Genomic DNA, 17859 nt, shown 5'->3' on the forward strand with positions numbered 1-17859 from the left:
CACTATATTCTCTCTGGCGGCACTATACTCTCACTGGAGGCTGGATCCACACTGTCCGCAAACCGCCATCCACACTTGCCAGCCCAGCCACCATCTTCTTGCTAGCCCCCATTCTTCTTCTCTCTCTGCTAGCATAGCCACAGCAGTTATATTAGTGGCCAATGGCTCACTGGTTACAGCTGACGGCCAACTAGCCACAGCTGATGGCCATGCAATCACAGTTGGCCATTTACTACCTGAGCCAGCACCTGTCTATGTGAGGCCGAGAGCCTGGAAACTTCTTTCTGGGGCTCTGCCCCCACATATGTTAATGTAACAGTAGGATATTAGTATTTGTGCATGGTTTTCTAGTTATAACTCTAATTGTAAATTCGTGTGTAAGGCAATGTTCATTGTAATCAACTCAAAGGTCAGTAAGAAAAAAGTGAGCTAAAGAATTATGAACTAATGATGGCTACAGATCTTGGAGGGGATGTGTGTGTCTTGTGTATGTGCACTGTAAATGTGTGAGTGAACCATTACCATCTATTGGACATTTTCATGAAACTTGGCTGAGGATTTTGCTATAGAAACTTGAAGCACAACTGTCTTGAGAACGGAGGAGTAACAATAAATGGATACCCTGGAAATAAAAGGCACCAACACAGGACATACAAAGGCCATCCTAAGTGAATAAAATAAAATGAATAAAGTGGAACTATTTGGGATGGTTCATTGAAACTGCCACCCAAACTGCTTCTGGATTATCTTCCAGAATAGGCTATTCTAGGCATAGTGGATACAAATTAAAGGAGATGGGAGGGAGTGAGGGGCAGTAATATACTGTGTTTCCCCAAAAATAAGACCGGGTCTTATATTAATTTTTGCTCCAAAAGATGCATTAGGGCTTATGTTCAAGGAATATTATCCTGAAAAAAATCATGCTAGAGCTTATTTTCTGGTTGGATCTTATTTTCAGGGAAACACAGTTAAGATTTTTTTTTTTCTGGCAGTATAATTTTAATATTCTCACAAAATCTTTTTTTCTCCTTATTTTTAATAATTGTTTTATTTTTCAATTAGCTTTGATATACAATATTATATTAGTTTCAGGTGTACAACATAGTGATTAGATGTTTATTTAACTTACAAGGTTATCATCCTGATAAATTTAGTAATGACCTGATTGATATCATACATAGTTATTACAATATTACTGACTATGTTCCCTATGCTTTACATTCCCATGACTATTTTGTAACTATCAATTTGTACTTCTTAATCCCTTCCCCTTTTTCACTCACCCTCCCTAATCCCCTCCCAGCTGGCAACCATCAAAATGTTCTCTGTATCTATGAGTTTGTTTCTGGTTTGTTTATTTTGTTCTTTAGATTCTGCATAAAAGTGAAATCATATGGCATTTGCCCTTCTGTGTGACTTACTACACTCAGCACAATACCTTCTAGGTCTGTCCATGTTATTGCAGATGGCAAGATTATATACATAATGGAATACATAATACCATTATATACATATGTACACCTCTTCTTTATCCATTCATCCATTGGCCACCCAGGCTGCCTCCATATCTTAGCAATTGTAAATAATGCTGCAATGAACATATGGATGCACATGTCCCTTTGTAGTAGTGTTTTGGGTTTCTTTGGATAAATACCCAGAAGTGGGATTACTGGTTCCTTTTTTGTCTCTTGTTGTAGCCTTTGATTTAAAGTCTATTTTTGTCTGGTATAAGTATTGCTAGCCCATGTTTTGTTTTTTTTAATTTCCATTTTCATGAAATATCTTTTTCTTTCCCTTTACTTACAGTCTGTGTGTGTCTTTCGAGCTAAATGAGCCTCTTATAGGCAGCATATGTAAACGTCTTGTTTTTTTATCCATTCGTCACCCTATCTTTTGATTTGGAGCATTTACTGCATTTACATTTAAAGTAATTGTTGATAGATATGTAAATATTGCCATTTTATTACTCATATTTTTCATTATTTTTGCTTCTTCTTCCTCTTAAAGAAGTCCCTTTAACATTTCTTGTAATACTAGTTTGGTGGTAATAAACTCCTTTAGCTTTTTCTTGTCTGGAAAACTCTTTATCTATCCTTTGATTCTAAATGATAGCTTTTCTAGGTAGAGTAATCTTGGTTGTACGTCCTTGCTTTTCATTGCTTTGAATATTTTCTGCCACTCCCTCTGGCCTGCAAATTTCTGTTGAGAATTCAGCTGACAATCTTATGGGAGCTCCCTTGTAGGTAACTAACTGCTTTTCTCTTGCTGCTTTAAGATTCTCCCTTTGTCTTTACCTTTTAATTCTGTTGTGGCATGGGCCTGTTTGGGTTCATCTTGGTTGGGACTCTGTGCTTTCTGGGCTTGTATGTCTATTTCCTTCACCAGGTTAGTGAAGTTTTCCATCCTTATTTCTTCAAATAGGTTTTAAATTCCTTGCTCTTTCTCTTCTCCTTCTGGTAGCCCTATGATGTGAATGTTGGTATGCTTGATGTTGTCCCAGAGGCCCCTTTAAAGTCTCCTCATTTTTTAAAATTCTTTTTTTCTTTTTGCTGTTCTAACTGGGTGTTTTCTGCTACCTTAACATCTAAATTGCTGATTCAGTCCTTTGCTTCATTTAATCTACTGTTGATTCCTTCTAATATATTCTTCATTTCAGTTATTGTATTCTTCATTTCTCACTGGTTCTTTTTTATGTTTTCTATCTCCATTTTTATGTTTCTTATCTCTTTGTTTAAGTTTTCACTGAATTCATCTATACTTCTTCTAAGTTCATTGAGCATCCTCATAACCAATATTTTGAACTTTGCATCTGGTAGATTGCTGGTCTCGATTTTGTTTAGTTCTTTTTCTAGAACTTTGTTTTATTCTTTCATTTGGGACATGTTTCTTTGTCTCCCCATTTTGGTTGTCTCCCTGTGTTTGCTTCTATGTGTTAGGTAAAGCTGCTATGTCTCCCAGTCTTAGTAGAGTGGCCTTATGTAGTAGATTTGCTGTGGGGCCCAGTGGTATGCTCTCCCTCGTCACCTGAGCCGGGTGCTCCAAGTATGTCTTTTGTATAGTTTGTGTGTGTGTTCCTGTTGTAGTTGAGCCTTTGTTTCTGTTTGCATGTCAATAGGAGAGATTGTCCCTCGATCTGAATGGTTGTGAGGACTGCTTGTGATTACAGTGTAAAAGCTATTGTGTAGGGGCTGATTCTACAGAGCAGGATTCACTTTAACAGTGCTTTGGTGCCTGTCCAGTATACCCCTTGGGTGTGTCACTCACAGGCAAAGCTGGGTCATGATCTGGCTTGATCCAAAGCTGGCCACTGTGAATGCTGGTCCTAGGTCTCCTGTGATGGGCCCTGTCACAAGCCAATTTCAACCATAGCTTGTGTCCTGCCTGGGGACACCTGGAATGGGGCACAAACCAATCTGTAGATGGCCACCACCTATGCTAGGCTTGGAGGTGTCTGGGAGAGGCCAACCTGTGAACTGAGGCTAGCTGCCACTAGTGCCAGGCCTGGGCTTCTTAGCAAGAGGCATTAGACATGCCGACACTGGATGCTGCTTGTTTGGGTTTTGTAAACTTTTGAGAGATTTTAGGAAAGTCTGAAGCATGAGCCAATACAGGCCATTTGTATGATGAAGTCACTGAAAGCAGCTTGGGTGGGTCCACAAGTTGGGTAGGGAAGGGTCTAGGGAAACACCAGGGTGTGGTCAACAGTGTTAGCCAGGTTGGTGGAGACTCAGATATGGTGGATGCCTGTGTCTGCACACTGAGAGGGAGGAGGGCTCAACAAAGATATTGGATTCTGCTAGCACTTCTCTCTGAGAGAAAGCTGCCCCTCCTACCCTTGCCCTGAAGCCAGACAACTCAGTTACTCTTCTTTTGAGCTGCCACCCCTGCGCTGGAGCTCAGAGTGAGTAAGTCCCTCAGCAAGTAAATCTATGTGCTGGCTCTTTAAGAAGAACTCCTGGGACTCGAGCTGCCCTCTGTCTCATTCAGCCACAATTTCCACTGGTTTTCACAGCCGGAAGTTATGGTGACTTTTCTCTCTGGCACTGGAACCCTGGGCTGGGAAGTCTGGTGTGGGGCTGGAACCCCTCACTCCTCTAGGGGGACCTCTACAGCTGAAATATCCCTCCTGATTTTTAACCACCTCATGCGGTTGTAAGACCAGCTCATGCTGCATCTCCATTCCTCCTACCAGTCTCCAAGTGGCTTCTTCTGTATGTCCTTAAGTAGGGACTTCAGTTCAGCTAGGCTTCAGGTGATTCTCAGTGATGGTTGTTCTGTAGTTTAGTTGTAATTTTGATGTGGTTGTGAGAGGACATAAGCACAGTGTTTACCTACTCCACCATCTTGACCAAAGAGCCTCTGTAGAAATGGAATTTTATATGAACTTTTGATAATCAAACTTCTCTGCCCAGGGTTAATTTCTTATTTTCTCCTTTGGATCTAGCACTGGCAGAAGAAGCCAGTTGTTTCATTCCATGCACCTATCTGCCCACCAGCTATTTCATAGGATTTAACTGTCTTTTCTCCAGTTTATATGAAATGCAAATCTGTAAGGAGAATATGGAAATTCACTCTTTTAAGCTTGTTACATGTCATACACCACAATAGAAAACAATACGATGATATCAAGTTTAAAGGAATGCTTCAAAAATGAAAATAAGGTGCTTAAATGGGCAGTGGAGCGCAAAAGAAATTGCAAAGATACAGAGTAAAAAGAACTAATTAAGAGGAATTCAGAGCCATCTAGATCAGGCGACATGTAAGAAAGAAAGAAAAATAGGCCGTACTCAGAGGGAAGAGAAGAGGACGTAAGTGTGAAACACAGAGATTCGCTTGTTTGAAGATGGGTTCTCTGGTTTGGCCATCCTGGGATGCTGGCATGCTTGGGAACAGGCAGGTGGCTGCAGTGGGAGCTTTGAAGAACTCGCTCTGCTTAGGGGGCAAATAAATGAATGCTGCCTCATGTTGCTTGGCTCTGCTGTGTTTTCATCTCATGACTCTTCCATGGGGTCCAAAACCAAACCCATGCCAGTTTCCCCTCTCCACGACCCCCACCAAAATTCTATTCCACTCCAGTGTGGCTAAGCTCAGGGAATGACCCAGCCATCCATTTGGTTCTGCAAGAAAGAGGCTTGTGCATCCACCCTAATATTCCCATCTCCCCAGGATCCCATCGTTATGTTAATTATTGCTCTTGTACTTTCTCAAATCCATCAATGTATCTTCAGCTCCACTGATGCCTTCTTTGTCCAAGTTACCATCATTTCTCACCCAACTGGCCCCTTAAAATATCCTCTTGACCCTTTCAATTTATTCTGTTCTCTTAGCCAGAAAATTATTTTTAAAAATGCAAACCTTTCAGTGGCATTCCATTGCTGTTAAGATAGCAATCAAAGTCTGTATCACCATGGTAGCTTCGGTGCAGCCCAGGTCCTGCTTCACGCCTCCCCCCGCCCCCGGTTCCAGCCCCTTCCCCTGGCTCGCTTTTAGATCTTTCAGAGCATCATTCCCCCCTTCTCACCCAATCTGAATCATTCTCAAAGCAATGCCCAGTCCTGGAGGGCCTTTCTTCTCCCCGACTCCTCCTGATTAAGCCCTTCTCATGGTTCAGATTTCAGCTCAAGTGCCACTCCTCCAGACCAGGTAAGGTTCCATGCTTTTCATACTTTCATTGCCCGTATACCTCTAATTCAAAGGACTGGGCAAAAGTGTAAGCATAAGTTTACACTACTCATATCTGCAAATTGATTAGATTAATGCTTGTTCCTGACTGGAAGATAAGCTCCTGAAAGACAAGAGCTGTATCTCTTTTGCTCATTGTTGGAACTCCAGTCCCAAGTACAGTGCCAGGTGCATAGTGTTCTTGTTCCCTGGCATTGGAACTCACTGAGGTTTGCTCAATGACGGGAGTGTGAGTGAGAACCCTGGACTGCATGTTCTGCAGAGATTCCCTCTGTGGGCTGTGAGCTTCCCGCTGGGAAATGCTGCCTCTCCCTGGCTGTCCGCAGTGATATGGACAAGAGAGGGCTTCAGGAGAGCCTGCAGGACCGCAGGTCTGGACGCCAGAGTTTTCCAGGTCTGTGGATGAATGACTGTGATTCCTTTTTTTTTTTTTTTCCCACTTGCAGCATGAAAAAAAATCCTGGAAACTGTGTTCACAATTACAACACAAGAAAAAGGGATGCATAGATCTAATCCATGCCTATGACTTAGCCAGGAGGAACTCAGAAAAATTCTCACAATACTGACTTATCCTCTGCATACTGTGAACTCTGTACTCATCACAGATGGCAAATGACTGATGGTACACGAGGTTAACTGTTGCTGGTTTACCAGTTCTCCAGAGATTAAAGTGAAGAGAGTAGTACGTGTGGAGGATATAAAGGTTTTGCCTGGAATTGGTACTGTCTTTTAATGGCACATTTTAAATGTATAAATCATTAATCCTGATTCAATGACAGATTATTGCTTTTATAGACAATACCTTCATTTTGAGTCTTTTCTTTCAATAATTTTTCATGAATGTATCCAGGTATTTTTATCTGGTTCTTTCCTCTAGTACCCAACAACATGCACATTATCTGTGTCTATAAAAAGATTAAGATGATTGGTCAATGAGACGAGTCAGAGCAGTTCGCAACCTGCCATCCAACTTGGCTCTGGGATCCCACAGGGCAGAGGCCATGTCTGATTCCATTCAGCTTCCCCAGCTCCTGGCAGGATGCTCAGAACACAGAAGGTGCTGAATAAGTGAGTGAATGGTTACGAGTTATATATGGCCTGATAGGGTGGCCTGAAAGGACTGCTGGGCACAACCTAATTCCACGCTCTTGAACTCTTCCATCCTGAAAAGGTTTTTGTTTTTTAAATACAACCTTATTGTCATATACATACCCTGTTTCCCCGAAAATAAGACCTAGCCAGACAATCAGCTCTAGTGTGTCTTTTGGAGCAAAAACTAATACAGCACCGGTCTTATTTTACTATAATATAAGACCGGGTCTTTAATATAATATAATATAATATAATATAATATAATATAATATAATATAATATAATATAATATAATATAATATAATATAAGGTATAATATAATATATAATATAACATAATACCAGGTCTTATATTAATTTTTGCTCCAAAAGATGCGTTAGAGCTGATTGTCCGGCTAGGTCTTATTTTCGGGGAAACACGGGAGGAGGAAGGAATAATGACTTGAACCGGCTTGGGGGATACTATACTTGGAAGAGCTTTAGAGGGAAAACTCAGAGGGCAGTGAGGCATTAAGCAGTGGGAGGGAAGTGGGGAGGTAGGGTAGAGTGTGAGCCATCGAGGGGGTCCATGATTGGAATGGGGAAGAGAGATCATGAAGGGGAAAGGAGTTGGGAAGCGGGTGAGAGCTGGACTTCTCTGATTGTCACACTACCAATCACAATTTTCAAGATGTTGTGCATATGTCATACACATCAACAGCTTCTCACAGAATGCAATTTCTTTTTTAATGTGGAAACTTTAAAGGCTTTGAAAAGAAACTAGTTTTCTCTTGCAGATACTGCCTGGAAGTGTTGCAATGAAAAGAGCCTGCTGCCTATTTGAAACAAATGTGGAATGAGCTGTCAAGGTCAGTGCTATACAGCAGGAAGTCTTTCTGGATATTCTTAAGTTGCCCGAGCGTAGCATGACAACCAGTGCCGGCGGCTCAATGAGGCTGTTGCCAGGCAAAGGTGGGAAATGGACATGGGGAGTGGCTTGTGGCACTTGTAAGAGTTCTCACACAATTCTATCAGCGTCTTGACATGCAAGAGCTGTGCAATAATACCTGGAATGAATTTGCTCAGAATGATTCAGAAATAGCCCTGCGTGTACAACTTGGAAATATTTATAAAGAAGTATTTAGAATTACCTGTGGCTTTTAGGCCTTGGAGACCAAGGTTGGGTACAGCCAGACTGAGAGGTTCAGAAGGTGCCCCAATGTGGCTGATAACTTGTGCCCCCTGGGGAATGAAAGGGCCACGCATCTGAGACCACACGCTCTCAGTGTAGAATCGCATAGTGTCACCCCTCTGATAAAACCCTTTCCACTGCTTCCCAGTGTACTTGGGACAAAGTCCACACTCACAGCCATAACTCCCAGTCAGACAGTGCCTGAGCTTCCCCTGATGCCCGTGCTGCAGCCTCCCTGGCCTTTTCTTTCCCCTTCTTCCACCTGAGGACATTTTTGTTGTTGTTAAATTTTATTGGGAAATATTGGAGAACAATGTGTTTCTCCAGGGACCATCAGCTCCAAGTCGTTGTCCTTCAATCTAGTTGTGGGGGGCGCAGCTCAGCTCCAAGTCCAGTCGCTGTTTTCAGTCTTTAGTGGCAGGGGCGCAGCCCACCATCCCATGTGGGAAATGAACCGGCAACCTTGTTGTTGAGAGCTCGTGCTCTAACAAACTCAGCCATCCAGCTGCCCCTCCGGTAGCTCAGCGGCAGCTCGTTGTCTTCAATCTAGTTGTGGAGGGTGCAGCTCACTGGCCCAGGTCGGAATCGAACCGGCAACCCTGTTGTTGAGAGCTCGTGCTCTAACCAACTGAGTCATCTTGGTGCCCCCACCTGGGAACTCTTAAATACACACTGTTCCCTCGGCCCAGAGTCAATCCCTCCCTCCACTTTGCCTGATCAGTTCATCCCTCCTCACGTTTTATGTCTCAGCTCAGTGGCACTTCCTCGGGGAGGCCGTCCCTACGTCCTTCCTCAGGTACACCCCTGATGTTCTTGACCTCAGTACCCTGTTTGTTTCCTTCACAGCCCATATCACAAACTCTAATCTTCTCATTTTTTGGTGTTCTTTTTCCATCTCTCTCCCCACTCCCCAACAGACAGCAAATTCCTTGGAGGCAGGGATCATACCTGTCTTGATCGCATCAGAATGCATGGCACCCATTCCTGCTTCTGGCACGTAGAAGGTGCTCAATAAGTATCTGTCGAATGAAAGAATGTGTAGGGAAATGGAGACACTGAAAAGTCAGAGACCTTTTGGACTTTGTGTGGAGCTGGCCCCGTGATTTCTGACATGAGATGGCTGTTGGAACTCCTAATATGGGTCCACTGGGCCTGGTGGGAATGGTCAGGATGGATGGCTGCTGGACTGATGGCCAGGTTCGCAGCTACTGTGGTTTCACTGGGATTCTGGGAGACAAGTAAAGAGAAACAGCTCCCCCACAGGATTCTTTCCTTTTACACGAAAAGACCATGAGGACCCCTGAGGATGGGGCATGCCCATTGGGCAGAATTCTAATCTGGTGCTTAACCCGAAGAAGAAGGAGGAGAGGGCCCTACCAACACAGTGCCTGAGTGGGAATGACAGGGATGTAAACAGCCACGTTTCTCTCCATCAGGGTGCAGTCCGGGTTCAGCAAACACACTTCCCCTCTTTCCCATCTGCTCCACGGACCACACCCAGCTGGACTGTGAGAGGAACAGATGGTGGGTGAATTCCTGAATGACCATGCTGATAACTTCTTCAGGTTCAGAGAGAAAATGGTTACCACTGTAAAGGTTTCAATCACACAGGGCTGACTGCCGACTCTTCCATGAACGTGTTTATTTAAGAGTCAATTTGGAATGTGACAGTGACAGTCGTGCGTGCACATAAAGGGATTCTAAATGTATCACCTGCTTTCTTATTACCCGCAGCCTCACCCCACTCAGCCCTAGATTTCTTCACTTAGGCTTTTGCCACTTGGTAGAGGGATACAGCTCAAAGTGTATGCTAATGTATCCAAATTCTCATTAATTCCTCCTCTGTGATTTAGGATTTTTGCCTCAATTAAGGGAGGCAAGGTTATTTTAGTAGCAGCTTTGAGTGAAAGTAAATGGTCTGTTAGAGGAAAAAGTCAGCAACATTTCTGTTTCTGAAACTTCCTAGATATTTATTTGCCATGAAGAAGTCAACATACTTTATAGCTGGCATCTAACAGGCTCTGTAGGGACCTCCAGGATGTGTCTCTCATACTGGTCTTCTGACTGGCACAAGCAAAGTCTGGACCTTTTAAGTCAGGGTGGGTTTGCTGAGGGTAATGTTCAGATTTTTGTTTTTTATTAGAAAGGTGTGATTGTTTTCCTTTCCCAAATTGCAATCCAGGCTTGACTGGCAAATGTGTCCACTGAGGGGCCCACCTCTTGCCCTCTGACTTCACGTCTCCCTTCTGATATTGAACAGTATTCGTAGTGTCATCTGCGGCCAATAGGCTTCCCCTCAGACAAACAGACAACTGCTCCCAGAACCTCCTGGCCTTGGCGTATGGTTATATTTTACATTACCACCACAAAGGCAGCTGGGAGGCTCTGCACCTGCTTTGGCCTAGGTCACAGGCACTAACGGCATATGCCTTGTTACAGACTGAATGTGCCCTCTCCAAATGTATGTGTTGACACCCTAAGCCCTCATGTGATAGTATTAGGAGGTGGGGCTTTCGTGAAGTGACTAGGTCATGAGGGTGGAGCCCTCATGAAGGGGATTAGTGCCCTTATAGAAGAGACCCCAGAGAGCTCCCTCATCCCTTCCACCAGGTGAGGACACAGTGAGAAGATGGCTGTCTGTGAACCAGGAAGCAGGCCCTCACCAGACACCAAAGCTGCTGGTACCTTGATCTTGGACTTCCCAGCCTCCAGAACTATGAGAAATAAATGTTTGTTGCTTAAGCAGCTGGATATTTTTGTAATAGAAGCCGGAATGGATTAAGACATACCTGGTTACCATGGGTGGGCCACTTAGCCAGACATGGGAAACCTCCCACACGCATCATTGCTGTGCTGCCTTTCACAACTTAAAATAGTGCTTCTTTTTCTAAACCAAAGTCTTGGTGAGCTGTCTTATCCTTTTGGAGTGGTTTAAGTGAAAGCTCTTCAGTTAACCTCATTTGTAAATCTGAGCTGTTCAAGTCCCATTGGGTCAGCTAGAGCAGAAGAGACACCAATCTGAAATCCTCTGCTACTAATGACATTTTCAACAGAGACTTTTGGCCTTAACTTGCAAAACGCTGAAGTCTTTTGCCAATATTCAACATCACAGCTTCCATGGCCCTTCTGCATTGTTCGGTAACATCGATCATTTTGCCAGTTCGTGCCATGAACGCTGACTGCCAGTCCAGGGGCTCCCTACAGTGGTTATTTTTAGTTACTCATTTCTTAGGTAATGTATATTCTGAACCTTTGGCATTAGAGAATATGTGAAAATTATTTTCGGGAGAGGGAACAAAGGACTAACACAAGAGTCACACTGCTTATGTTCCCTGCATTTCTTGTACCCATGCCCACACTTTGCCCATGGAGGCTGTGCCCTGACTCCTGGTCCAGCTCTCCTCATCCAGTTTCCTCCTCCTCACCTTTGCCCACGCTCTCACCGCAACACTAGTCTTGATGTTGCTACTGTGTTTTCAGACTGATGAAAACAACACAGACAGGCTTGCTTAAACTGGCTGTAAATTTCAATGGGAAGCCAATGGCCATCTACTTAAGATGAGAAAGATCAGTAAGATCAAATCCACTTTATTGGATGAATGTTTGGCAGTACAGTGATGTTCTTTTTAATAAGAAGGCTGAGAAATCCTACACAGGGAGAAAGATTTGACATGGTAGTTTAAGGAGATGTTAGTGAAAACCAATCCAAGCAGAACAACTGGCTTCTTCCTGAAAGTAATAATTCCCCATCTAATCTCTCTTCATAGCTCATTAATTCTCTAGGAATCAAAGAAAGGTGTTTCCCAATTATGCTGCCACAAGAGGACCTGCTGGTGGATGGAATCTGAAGCCCTCTGGCACATCACAGCATGGCATGGCACGGCACACAAACTGGCCGTCTGAAGAAGTGCGGGGTCCTTATGTTTGCTGCCCAAGCTCCCCAAGATGCCCCAGAAGTGGGTGTTAGGCAGGATGACAGCTCGTCTGTGTTTGCTTGGGGGGCACTTGGTGCCTATCATCTGTGGCCTTGAGCAAACTAATTAACCTCTCTGAACCTCAGTTGAATCATTGGTAACAAGGGGTTTCTAAGAGCTTTTCTGCAGTGTTTTGAGAATTATATGCAATCACCTAGGTGAAGTGCCAAATCCACCACTGGGCACATAGTAGGTGCTTAGTAAATGGTGTATGTGCAGAGATGTATTCAGGGCATATTCTTAGAAGACAACAGGCCAATTGTTTTTGTGTTTAGCAACTTCAATACAAAAAGTTCAAGTTTCTATGGCTCCAACTCAAAAGAGACACATGGTTGAGGCCTGCTGGAAGGCAGGGCATAGGATAACCAATGTGAAAGAACGTGCCCAGTTGTTATAGATCACAAGCAGAGAGGTTTCTCTCCAGACACACAAGGGCTTTTTCTCCTCCACCAAGATCAACTGCTCAAGCCATCATCTCAAAGCAGCAGAAGGAAATGCCAGGAACTGGGTTCTGACTGCACAGCTAGGGTAGCGTCTGAATCATTGACAATGCCCATTCTACCTGGCCTGAGAACAGGGTCCTTTGGGCAATGATGTCAACATCTGTCAGATGTCAAATTGATGGGCAGAGGAGAACTAGTGGGAACTTACCTTCTTCTGAGTTCCTGGGGCCTTTTCCTTACAGGGGATGTTTGTTCTCAGAAAGGAAGGACATAAATGCTAAGGCAGGAAGTTAGCTCCCAATGCTTTTAGCATCTGATCAGGGAATAATGCTTTGGGATTTTGGAGATGTTGAGGCCTGTGGGAATTACCACTGACTCCACCTTACTACGTGGCTGAACAATGTGTGGCCCATCATAAGTGATGGGTGGGCTTTGAGCTATGCAACTCAGTGCTATGACCCACAGTGGCTTGTGTGCAGGCACATTGTTTGTAAAGTGACCCACTGAAGCTCGGGACCTCATCAGACTTTACAATGAGTAAGTCCATGTTTATACAAGCACTTCCAGAAAACGATTCGAACATTTCAAGCTTTAGTTGGATCAACTGGTCACGAAGAAGGATTTCCTAGAGATATGAATGGCAGTCATCTTGCATTTGCGTTTCCATGAGAGAAAGCAGCTAATATGAACACTTAGGTAAGCATGTGACTAATCCCAATGTACGTGGGCTCTGGCCTATCAGCGAGCTTTAGAAGAGGACGACTTTGATCTCTTCCTCTTCTGTAGCCTTTACAGTATCTTCCTCTTCTGTAGCTTCTGTAGTTGGCCAAGAGATGTGATTTCGATTCATGGAGGCACCGCAGAGTTAGAGAATGGGAGAGGGGCTTGCTTGGTGAGTTGCGGGATGTTTAGAATCATGAACAGAGGCAGTTGTGAAACAGGCCCCAGGCCCCAGGCCCCAGTCCAGCTACAAGACTACTTTCCTCTGTGGTTTCCCTGTCCTTGCTTAGTTGCCTGAGGGCTGTAGCTTGCAGGCACTGATCAGTATGACTGAGCCAAGTTTTAGATTCAGCTGAGGGCAAGGAAATAGTCCTGCTCTGTAAGCCTTGGATCTGGCCAGCTTTGGGTGCGTACCGGGGCAGTGCAGCTGTAGCTCTTCTCACCCCAAGGCATCCAGTCTCAGTAATGGACTCCCTGCCTTAGATTCCTGATTGCATACTGGGGTGCTGTAGGTGGTCTGCTTCCTTTACCCAAGGGCAGGATTCCAGCCCGTTCCCCATCCCCTCCAAGACCTTCTTCACCACAGAGGGATGCCTGGAACCTCAACTCAGCACCACGCCCCTGGAGAAGACCCCTGCTTGCTCACTGCTTCCCTGTGCCCACCTCTCAAGATCCAGCCACGTGCCCCAGCGCAGGGATCCCCTGCCCTGAGGGTGGCCGTCCACGAGTGACTGTCCCCATCTCAGGCTGCCTGCCTTCTCTTCTCATCTGTCCCAGAACCTAGAAGACCAGCCTGGGGGGACCTGGGCCTGAGGTCCACACACATTCCCCTTTGCTCTACCCTAACTTTCTGCCTCACTGTGGCTTTGGGGCAGGAAAATGCTTCCATTTTCAAAGGCCAGTTGAGAGCTATGAAAATGGTGGGTGAGGCTTCCATAATTCTGTGACTGGGGAACAGAATTCTCTCTCCATGTCTAAGTCAGTTAATCTGAAGCCTCTCTGTCTCCACATGTACCAGACAGGCTCCATCCATCAACATGAGAACATGCACTATCCATCTGTCCATCTGTCCGTCCTCTTTCTATGCCATCTATCCTGGAAATGAAAAGCCCTCTGAAGCTGTCAGTTTCAAGGCTCTTCTCTGCTTTTTTCTCTCTTAACATTCACCCCATCCTGATTCTCCCGCTGATTCCCCTCACCCCATGTTTGCCAGTTGGGAGGAGGCGGTGCTCCCCTTCCCCTTCCTGGGCACCATTCCTGCTCTCCCAGCCCAGCTGCCTTCTTAGACCTGTGCCTGCCGAAGGGGCTTCTTGGCACCAGCTGAGAATTTGTCCAGCCTGAGCTTGAAGGTGAAGCTGCCTCTGGAGTCAACTCTCCCTTTGCGTCGCCTCCCCTAATTCTCAGGGTAACAAAGATGTGCTGAGCTCTGAAGTCAGACACCTCAGCAACAATAGGTGCCCATGCTTATTTTAAAATTGCAGTTGCTTGCCTTTCTCCCTGTTTCTCTTCCCTCTCCACAGTCCCTGTTTCAGCACTGACTGGCTCACCTTGCCCTCTGAAACTCAGCTTGCGTTCTACCTGGATTCCCCACAGTCTCCCTGAGACTGTGTAAGAAAACCACAGTGAAGGTTAGAAGTGCTTTGAGATTCTTGGGCCCAAAGTACAAAAAAGAGCCAGCTTCTGGGGTTCTGCCTGTGGTGGAAGGTAGAGAGTACAGTGTGACTTAGGGGTGGCCAGGAAGTGGCTGAGGCAACTATCCACGTGCTCAGAGGTGCTCTGTGGTCCAGGCTGCCTCCTAAGAGTTACTTGAAGGAGATCAATTATCCAGTAGGTTACATTTGACCTGTAGAACACAGCAGAGGAAAAACACACACACTTCCCAGGTATGGACAGAGATCATCAAGGCCTTGTACACAGCAGCTCTCAAAAAGTCACTGGTCTCAGATTTGAAAGGCAGTGCCTGCGTGACTTGGATCGACCATTACCCACGAAGTCTGTGAGCTCACTCTAGGATGGGGATTTGAGCTTCCAGGAGGGCAGAATCTCTCCTCCCTAAAGCCATGATGAGCCTTAGGGTGGTTGTAATGAGAGGATGGGGTGACAGCTCTCTCTAGGTGTCAACCTCCAGGGGGGAGCTGCCAGTTGGTTTGTGAGGCGTAAGAAGGGAGGTGATCCTTAAGTCTTAGGGTCAGATGTCAGAGGTGTGTGTGAGGACAGAGGCCACCCTGTAATTTTCAGTGGGGAAACCCATCCAGGCCAGGCCCTTAGCCAGCACCCACAGAGGCTGGAAGGGAAGAGACAGCATTGCTGTGGGGGCCCAGGAAACAGGCCACCTGTTTGGAGAGGCCCTGAGCTGGGAGATTCCAGGACTGGATATACTGTTCCTCCCCACAGAGCTCTGATGGGTTCTGGGCACCCCAAACACCACACTCAGCTAATTCAGCCCCTTCACCCCTGGCTCTACAGTGTCTGAGTTCATAGAAGTCAGTGAAGGGAGGTTGTGAGGAGATTGCAGCCCTTACACGGAACCCCTGGTTTCCCGGGACCCACTTAGCCCCTCAGGCTCGTCCTCTCCATTCTGTTCAGCCTCTGCATCCAGCTCTGCTTTAGCGCAGCTTCCTGGCAGGGGGGTGCTGGGGAGATACTGGAAGAGCCGGCCTTCCCGCTTCACTTCTGCCAGCTCCTTGGCACAGCAGCTGGGTGTGTTGGTCTCGTAGGTGTCATGGAAGGTGTTGTAGTCCACCTCATAGAAGCCTTTTTCCAAGGTGAGGACTGGTGTGAACCGGTGGCCCCAGAGCACTTCTGTATCCATGTAGGAGCTCCGTGCTTGGCAAGTCATGCCTGGGGCAATGGAGGGTACATGTATTAGGACTGGCCACAGCCATCCATCCATCCAACTGTCCAGTTATCCATCCATCTGTCCATTCATCCATCATCCATCCATCCACCCACCTGATTAATTAGGCATTTGCTGAACATCTACTTTGTGCTAAGCGTGATGGAGATATAAAGCTAATTAAGAAACAGTCCTTGCCCTGAAGGAGCTCAAGGTGTGATGAAGGCAGAAAATTAGAAATGCGAGATTCTGACATAGGTTCCTAGAGACTGGAGTGGATAATTCTGGAATAGCTGGACCTAGGAACATGGTTCCTGAAAACAGCATTAAGATCTGGAAGATCAAAACAAGAAAAGAGGTAGGAAAATGGTTTGAACAAAGATAAATTCAGAGAGTGAATTCAGAGAAGCTGACAGGCATTTCGAACACATGGGGATTGTTTTGGGTAGACACATATGCGCAGAAGCTTCTCTCTCTCTCTCTCTCTCACACACACACACAGAGACACTCACACACAGACACACACAGAGACACACACACACACAGAGACACACACACACAGACACTCACACACACACAGATACACACACACACACACACACACACACACACACACACACACACACACACAGAGCTTGGTTCCTTGATTTGAGCATGCTCCAATGCCTCCATTCCCTGTCCACTCAGCCCTGACATGCCTGTGTTATTTTTAGGTGTTACTTTCTCTCCAGAGAGGGAGGGCAGCTTTGTTTATGGAGAAGGGAGCCTCTGTGCTTAGAGTCACAGGAAAGCAGCTTTCTGATATTTAACCTTCTGGCCAAGGAAGGTATGAGCAAGTGCTCGTTGGGAACTGAAGGAGAAGCTCACTCCAGCTTGGCCTTTCTCTGGTGGGGTCTCATACAAACAAGTCCACGTTGAAGGCTGCTTCCCCTCCCTTTGTGCTCTGTGCTGGGCAACCTCAATGCACCCCACACACTGTGGGCTCATAGCTTGCTCTCTGCTCTGGGCGTGGGGATGCAGGGCTGTCTGGGTCAGGCCTTGCCATTCAGTCCTTGCCCCTCATTGCCCAAAGCCCAGTCTCAGCAGAGTTGTGGAGGCTCAAGCTGGGCGCTGACCAGCCTAGATGCAGGAATGTCAGATGTCTACACTTTCAGGGCTTCACTAAGAGCTGGACAGTACCTCTGTGGGAGCCTTTGGGCCAAGCCTCTGGAGCTCTTCCTGCTCTTCTTCCGTCCCTGCTCCTGGGATGTGGCAGTGGGCAAACGTATAGCTAGAAACCCTACCTGTGCCCCTTGTAGTCACCTTCCAATGCATTTGTAAAGGACAGAAGCCCCTCTAGGTGCCAGGCACTGTGCTTTAGAATACGTTACTCCATTTAATCATTCAATTCCCCCAACGATCCTGTGAGGTTATTATCCTCATTTTCCTGACAAGTTAAGCAACTTGCCCCAACTCACACAGGCAAGTTATGGCAGAGCTGTGCAGTCAAACCCTGGCCTGAAATCACAGCAGATGCTGGCCTCCATACTGTAGCAATCAAACCATTGAGATCATTGAGATCACAACAAATGTGGGTGGGTGGTCTCCTTCCCTCGTGTCTTTGGTCTCCCTGCAGTCCCAAGGACAGCAGCAAGGGTAACCCAGGTCATGGGAGGGGAGGTCAACCAGATGGGGAAGGTCAACTGCAGGCCACTGACTTTGAAGGAGACCAGATGAAGGAAGCCCACTGGGCAGTCTCAGCACTCACTCTCTCCGCTTCAGGTAGCAGTGAGGGTAGCCAGGTGAATGGTAATGTACGGCCTTCCTGTTTGTCCCCATGTGTCTGACCTGACCCCTCCTTTTCGGCCTTGGAGTTGAGCTCTTCCCCCAGAAACTCAGCCTGTGGTCTGACCCTGAGCCTAGCACCAAGGGTGGTATGACCTGTGAGCGCCTGGCCCGGCTG

The 17859-nt window shown here is 46.0% G+C and overlaps 1 protein-coding gene and 1 long non-coding RNA gene across 3 annotated transcripts in view; one reads left to right on the forward strand and one right to left on the reverse strand.

Annotated features, from left to right (window-relative positions):
- Positions 1 to 5501: 5501 nt before the first annotated feature.
- Positions 5502 to 9824, forward strand: LOC148757280 (uncharacterized). Its single transcript, XR_016022354.1, has 3 exons — positions 5502 to 6076; positions 7550 to 7621; positions 8862 to 9824. It is a non-coding gene; the product is annotated as an uncharacterized LOC148757280 (long non-coding RNA).
- A 1692-nt stretch (positions 9825 to 11516) lies between these two features.
- Positions 11517 to 17859, reverse strand: part of KCNJ5 (potassium inwardly rectifying channel subfamily J member 5) — a 30419-nt gene continuing 24076 nt past the window's right edge. For both annotated transcript variants that reach the window (XM_019713050.3, XM_088800828.1), the window contains exon 3: positions 11517 to 15922. In XM_019713050.3, coding sequence (XP_019568609.3) covers positions 15600 to 15922 — 323 coding nt within the window. In that variant the 3' untranslated portion in view covers positions 11517 to 15599. The remainder of the gene's footprint in view (positions 15923 to 17859) is intronic.

Source organism: Rhinolophus sinicus, chromosome 9 (genome assembly GCF_057876585.1).
Source record: "Rhinolophus sinicus isolate RSI-liver-muscle chromosome 9, RSI-T2T, whole genome shotgun sequence".
Classification (NCBI taxonomy): Eukaryota; Metazoa; Chordata; class Mammalia; order Chiroptera; family Rhinolophidae; genus Rhinolophus; species Rhinolophus sinicus.